Source organism: Macrobrachium nipponense, chromosome 4 (assembly GCF_015104395.2).
Source record: "Macrobrachium nipponense isolate FS-2020 chromosome 4, ASM1510439v2, whole genome shotgun sequence".
In the NCBI taxonomy this organism is placed as follows: Eukaryota; Metazoa; Arthropoda; class Malacostraca; order Decapoda; family Palaemonidae; genus Macrobrachium; species Macrobrachium nipponense.
The window spans coordinates 32,779,204-32,786,240 of record NC_061100.1 but is presented as its reverse complement, the minus strand read 5'-3'; the positions used below and the strand labels follow the sequence as shown (position 1 = coordinate 32,786,240).

At 37.7% G+C, this 7,037-nt stretch overlaps 1 protein-coding gene across 1 annotated transcript in view; it reads left to right on the top strand.

Annotated features, from left to right (window-relative positions):
- The first annotated feature begins 1,010 nt into the window (after positions 1–1,010).
- LOC135210840 (ankyrin repeat domain-containing protein 12-like) overlaps positions 1,011–7,037 on the top strand; it is a 28,205-nt gene continuing 22,178 nt past the window's right edge. The window contains exons 1-2 of the mRNA XM_064243714.1: positions 1,011–1,181; positions 7,018–7,037. The exon at positions 7,018–7,037 is cut by the window's right edge and continues 136 nt beyond it. Of these exons, the coding sequence (XP_064099784.1) occupies positions 1,117–1,181; positions 7,018–7,037 (85 nt within the window). The 5' untranslated portion in view covers positions 1,011–1,116. The remainder of the gene's footprint in view (positions 1,182–7,017) is intronic.

Below are 7,037 nucleotides of genomic sequence, written 5' to 3'. Positions count from 1 at the left end.
TATATATATATATATATATATATATATATATATATATATGTGTGTGTGTGTATATATATATATATATGTATATATATATTTATATATATATGTATATATATATATATATATATATATATATATATACTATATATATATATATATATAATGTGTATGTGTGTGTGTTTGTGTGTATGTGTTCGCGCCCATGAACAGCCCACCAACGAAGTGTCAATATTCCTGGGAGCCAGTCGGTATATTTTCCCTGCCTAAATCATTTTTCACCACTTTCATGATACAGATCCACCCAGATTTGATTTCAGAACTCGTCATTCTTCAGACTCCCACAATGCACTGGGCACACAATTCCCTTCCATTCGAGTGACCCAGAATCCCCTGTTGCTTGTTGTCAATGACACGTTATACTTTGCCTGGAAAAGCAAAAGTAACATTTTATTTTGCCTTTCCCAAGTGTTTATCGTCGAGGGGTTGTTGACTGTGCTTGCTGGGGACGTAGAGAGCAAACGAAATTAAAAAAAATGCTTACAAGACGTAAACACACTGTCATGAAACTGAAAAGGGTATACTATTCATTGCCAAAAGGAATGATATGAACGCATTTAAATTATTATTATTATTATTATTATTATTATTCATTATATTATTATTATTATTATTGATTTTATTACTTATTATTATTATTATTATTATTATTATTCAATATTATTATTCAGATCATGAACCCTATTCACATGGAAAAAGCCCACCACAAGGGCCAATGACTTAAAATTCAAACCTCCAAAGAATATGATGTTCATTTGAAATAAGTAACGTAACGTAACAGGCACTACAGAAAGAAGAGACCAATATAAATGGACAGATTTATCAATAAGGGTTTGCATCTCCTAACTTGCTTAACCACGGGAGAGAAAAAAAAAACACTAAGGCGGGCCTTCAGTGATGATACTCAAATGCGGCTGTATCTGTATTTTTTACTGAAGAAGAAGAAGAAGAATTGTGGTTGAGTTCCTTGAAGGAAAATCAAGAAGAAGAAGAAGGGACCAACACCGTTCGTTACTCCAGTTCTGCAATTCTAAAGAGTGATTTACACTCGGCGTTTTCGTTCCTCCTTGGAAAATGGAACTTGATAATGTTGATCTTTCTGCAGTTCTTTGGCATAGTGTGTTACAAGCAGATATTCCGTAAGTCACTATATTCGTAGTATGTATAGTTTTATGAAAGCAGAAGCTGGGATGGGTTGGTCTATTGAGGGACAAATGCTTCAGGCTTACTCGAGTGCTTCATTGTGAAAAAAATATTGAGAATTGATTAGGCTTTAGGTATGTTTGTGCTTCACCTAACCTACCATTCACTAAGAAAATGTACTCTAACCTAGCAAATCTAACCTAACTTACACTAAGCAAGCCCATACTAACCTAGTGAACCTAGCCTAATATTCACTTAGCAAACATAACCTAACATTTACTAGCAAACCCAACCTAACATTTACCTAGCAAACCCAACCTAATGTTCACTTAGTAAACCCAACCTAACGTTCACTTAGTAAACCCAACCTAACGTTCACTTAGTAAACCCAACCTAACGTTCACTTAGTAAACCCAACCTAACGTTCACTTACCAAACCCAACTTAACATTCACTTAGCAAACCCAACCTAACATTCACATTACAATCCTAACCTAGCCTAACATTCACCATGCAAAACTAGCCTGACAAAACATTCACTTAGCAATCTTAACCTAACCTAACATTCACATAGCAAATCAAACCAAATTTAACGTGCACAAACATTTACTTAGCATTCCTATCCTAACCTAGTCTTAGATTCACTTAATAAACTAACAGAACCTACTGTTCACTCAGCATAATTAACCTAACCTAACTTTCACTCATTTAGCTAACCTAACCTATTAACCTAGAGTACCATGTTTTATCTCCCTCAAGTTGTTATTCTATCTCTTTGGGCGTCGCCAACCTCGACTGACCCAGAAATCATTAAATTAATTAAGGATAAAATCAAAGGGTACCAGACCATACATGTGAGGTAAGTGCTTTGTCTACTTAACCTAACCTAACTCGCTGATATAGGGATTAGTTTTTTTAAGCCAATGAAATAAGTAAACAAAAATGGCTCACCTACCACCCTGTTTTCTGAGGTCTTAATCAGGCTTCAGGATCTGTGGTTTCACAATATTTTAAGACTAAAGTGATTTACTGGTTACTTATTATGTTTTTAACTCATGGCATCGATCTTTTCAAGATTTATAGTAGAGAAAAATTTATTTCTAGTCCAAGGGATGTGATTTGTCAATTGTAAAAATAGATTACGACTACTACGCTTATTAGTGAATCACCGGAATAAAACTGTTATTGCTAATCATTCCTTGAGGTACCTAAAGGCACTCAAAGACGTCCCTGAGGTACCTAAAGATTTCTTTGAGGTACCTAAAGATTTCTATGAGGTACCCAAAGACCTCCCTGAGGTACCTAGGGACCTCCCCGAGGTACCTAAAGATTTCCTTGAGGTACCTAAAGACCTCCCCGAGGCACTCAAAGACGTCCCTGAGGTACCTAAAGATTTCTTTGATGTACCTAAAGACCTCCCCGAGGTACCTAAAGATTTCCTTGAGGTACTTAAAGACCTCCTGAGGTACCTAAAGACCTCCTTGAAGTACCTAAACATTTCCTTGAGGTACCTAAAGACCTCCTTGAGGTACCTAAAGACCTCCTTGAGGTACCTAAAGACCTCCTTGAGGTACCTATAGATTTCCTCGAGGTACCCAGAGACCTCCTTGGGGTACCTAAAGACCTCTCCGAAGTACCTAAAGATCTCCCCGAGGTACCTAAAGACCTCCCCGAGGTACCTAAAGACCTCCCTGAGGTACCTAAAGACCTCCCTGAGGTACTTAAAGGACGTCAGTGAGATTATTTTGAGAATTGGAATGGTGTGGAGTCTTCACCTGCATTGCATTGCGTTTTTCCTAACTTTGCAACCAATGTAATCGTTGGTAATCGGAATTAAAATCCAGAGATTAAGTACTTCATATTTTAGATAAAAGCAAAAGACAGAGACCTCTTTGGGTACAGGAAAATCCTGTGTTTGGGAATTCGGGAAATATGAACAGATGCCTAATCTTGATCATTTAGCGTTGGTGGGAAAAGTGTTACTGGAGCGCGTTGGAGTCAAGGAGACCAGGCCACCTGTGCAAAGCTAGAAATGACAGTCTGACCTTATTCCGTTGTCCCCGTAAGTGGGTAGTGCCGTCACTGGACCTCATGAGGTGCACTGTATGCATTATTTAAATGGGTGCACCAAGTGTTTTTTTTTTTTTTTTTAGCCTTTTCAACCTTTCTATCCAACCTATCTAATTGTTACTTCTGGGTTTAACTGTGAAAGGTTCTCTCAGTTCCACTTTTAGGTCCTTCTACTTTATCACCTTTATTTTATGGATCTCTATAGCTTGCTGCTTAACCACTCCAGCTCTATTTTACTGTCTTAAAGCTTTGAATGGCTGAAAGTGTCCCTTATCTTGGCTTGACATCCCAAATTTCGCAAATCAATCGGCCAATGAAGACCTCAACGAGTTTGATTTTCAAATAACCTTGAGAAAATCTGTTTCTCCAATGGTTCTCCATATACATTTTATTTACTAACTTATCAATTTGTTCATTTATTCTTTGTTTTCTAATAAATGATATCCTGTTTCTGTATTTCCCGTTACCTTTTGATGTTGCTTTGAAATGAACACCATATTTTTGGAAGCTTGAATTTCAAGTCAGTGGCCCTTGTAGGATTCTTCCATATGAATAGGTTTAATCTTTTAAATATTAATAAAATACAATGCACAACTGGAATACAATACTTACAAGCTCTGGAATAAGACTAGCAGAGGTTAATATCAGGAGAGGGATCTTCCAGGGCGACTCACTGTCCCCACTACTCTTCGTAGTAGCCATGATTCCCATGACAAAAGTACTACAGAAGATGGATGCCGGGTACCAACTCAAGAAAAGAGGCAACAGAATCAACCATCTGATGTTCATGGACGACATCAAGCTGTATGGTAAGAGCATCAAGGAAATAGATACCCTAATCCAGACTGTAAGGATTGTATCTGGGGACATCAGGATGGAGTTTGGAATAGAAAAATGCGCCTTAGTCAACATACAAAAAGGCAAAGTAACGAGAACTGAAGGGATAAAGCTACCAGATGGGAGCAACATCAAACACATAGATGAGACAGGATACAAATACCTGGGAATAATGGAAGGAGGAGATATAAAACACCAAGAGATGAAGGACACGATCAGGAAAGAATATATGCAGAGACTCAAGGCGATACTCAAGTCAAAACTCAACGCCGGAAATATGATAAAAGCCATAAACACATGGGCAGTGCCAGTAATCAGATACAGCACAGGAATAGTGGAATGGACGAAGGCAGAACTCCGCAGCATAGATCAGAAAACCAGGAAACATATGACAATACACAAAGCACTACACCCAAGAGCAAATACGGACAGACTATACATAACACGAAAGGAAGGAGGGAGAGGACAACTAAGTATAGAGGACTGCGTCAACATCGAAAACAGAGCACTGGGGCAATATCTGAAAACCAGTGAAGACGAGTGGCTAAAGAGTGCATGGGAAGAAGGGACTAATAAAAAGCAGACGGAAGCCCACCCAGAAATATACAGACAGGAGAAAGACAGAAAGAACAGAGGGACTGGCACAATAAACCAATGCACGGACAATACATGAGACAGACTAAAGAACTAGCCAGCGATGACAATTGGCAATGGCTACAGAAGGGAGAGCTAAAGAAGGAAACTGAAGGAATGATAACAAGCGGCACAAGATCAGGCCCTAAGAACCAGATATGTTCAAAGTACGATAGACGGAAATAACATCTCTCCCATATGTAGGAAGTGCAATACGAAAAGTGAAACCATAAACCACATAGCAAGTGAATGCCCGGCACTTGCACAGAACCAGTACAAAAGAGGCATGATTCAGTAGCAAAAGCCCTCCACTGGAGCCTGTGCAAGAAACATCAGCTACCTTGCAGTAATAAGTGGTACGAGCACCAACCTGAAGGAGTGATAGAAAACGATCAGGCAAAGATCCTCTGGGACTATGGTATCAGAACGGATAGGGTGATACGTGCAAACAGACCAGACGTGACGTTGATTGACAAGGTCAAGAAGAAGTATCACTCATTGATGTCGCAATACCATGGGACACCAGAGTTTGAAGAGAAAGAGAGGGAAAAAATGGATAAGTATCAAGATCTGAAAATAGAAATAAGAAGGATGTGGGATATGCCAGTGGAAATCGTACCCATAATCATAGGAGCACTAGGCACGATTCCCAAGATCCCTGAAAAGGAATCTAGAAAAACTAGAGGCTGAAGTAGCTCCAGGACTCATGCAGAAGAGTGTGATCCTAGAAACGGCACACAGTAAGAAGAGTGATGGACTCCTAAGGACGCAGGATGCAACCCGGAACCCCACACTATAAATACCACCCAGTCGAATTGGAGGACTGTGATAGATCAAAAAAAAAAATGATAATAATAATAATTTAATAATAATATAACTAATAATAATAACAATAATAATAATAATAATAATAATTCTGTTTTTGTATAAGTCATTATCTTCTGTAACTTCTTTCAAATGAACACCTAATTCGTTGGAAGATTGAATTTCAAGTCATTGGCCCTTGTGTGCTTGTTTTATATGAATACGGGTTTATTTTCTGAATAATAATAATAATAAAATAATAATAATAATAATAATAATAATAATAATAATAATAATAATAATAATAATAATAATAGCTGCATAAATTTTAAGATGGAAAAAAAGTCCAATTATGTATGGTTATAAACATCTATTCATAACTGTGGATTTTTCTCTCTAATAATAATAATAATAATAATAATAATAATAATAATAATAATAATAATAATAATAATAATAATAATGTTTTATCTGTTTATAATAAGATTGAAAGAGAAACAACCATTTATACACAGCACGATGAATAAAAAAAATGAAACGCTTGGTGGAGCAAGTTTCATTAAAAAAAACAACTTATACTTGGTCCTGTTTGACTCCTCATTTATTTGATTTTTGTTTCTCGAATTACGAAGGTCAACTTGTAAGCTGATAGGACAGTTGACATTGAGAGAGAGAGAGAGAGAGAGAGAGAGAGAGAGAGAGAGAGAGAGAGAGAGAGAGAGAGAGAGCGAGCGAGCGAGCGAGCGAGCGCTGGTTTTCAGCGTGGGTTATCAGTGCAGAGTCAGAAGTCCTTTATATTCCTAGAGCTGGTATTTTTCAAATACATTTACCAGGTATTCTCATCCATACCAGGTATTTTCAGTCATAGCCAATATTCTTATCGTTAGCAGGTATTCTCATCCTTACCAGTATTCTCATCCTTAGAAGATATTTTCATCCCTACCAGTATTCTTATCTTCAGCAGGTATCCTCATCCTTATAAGGTATTCTCCTCCTTACGAGGTATTCTTCTCCTTACCAGGTATTCTCCTCCTTACCAGGTATTCTCCTCCTCCTTACTAGGTATTCTCCTCCTTATAATGTATTCGCATCCTTAGTAGGTTTTTGCTTGTTCAATGTACTCGGAGAGTACACTAGGTCCTGAATAAGCATAACGTTACGTCTATCCGTCCCTCCTTCTGTCATTCAATCACGGCCAAACGGCTGGTCCGAGGGGCATGAAACTTGGCAGGGTTATAATGGTGACCCATAAGATGTTTTAAATGGGGTTTCATCCTACCTCTCCCCACCCCTCCGAATGGGGTGTGGGTGAGAAGGGAATCCCTGAAACGGAGCTGGTTCTGTCCGTGAAACAAATCTGGTTATGCCCGTAGTTATTTTACGAATTTTTCATACATAATTTCTTTATACATATGTTTGCTAGTCAAAGTTAATTCACCAACCTGAACATTTTAATTTCCATTAATAAAAAAACAATTATTTTCTGCAGGAAATTAAATGCTGCTGTTC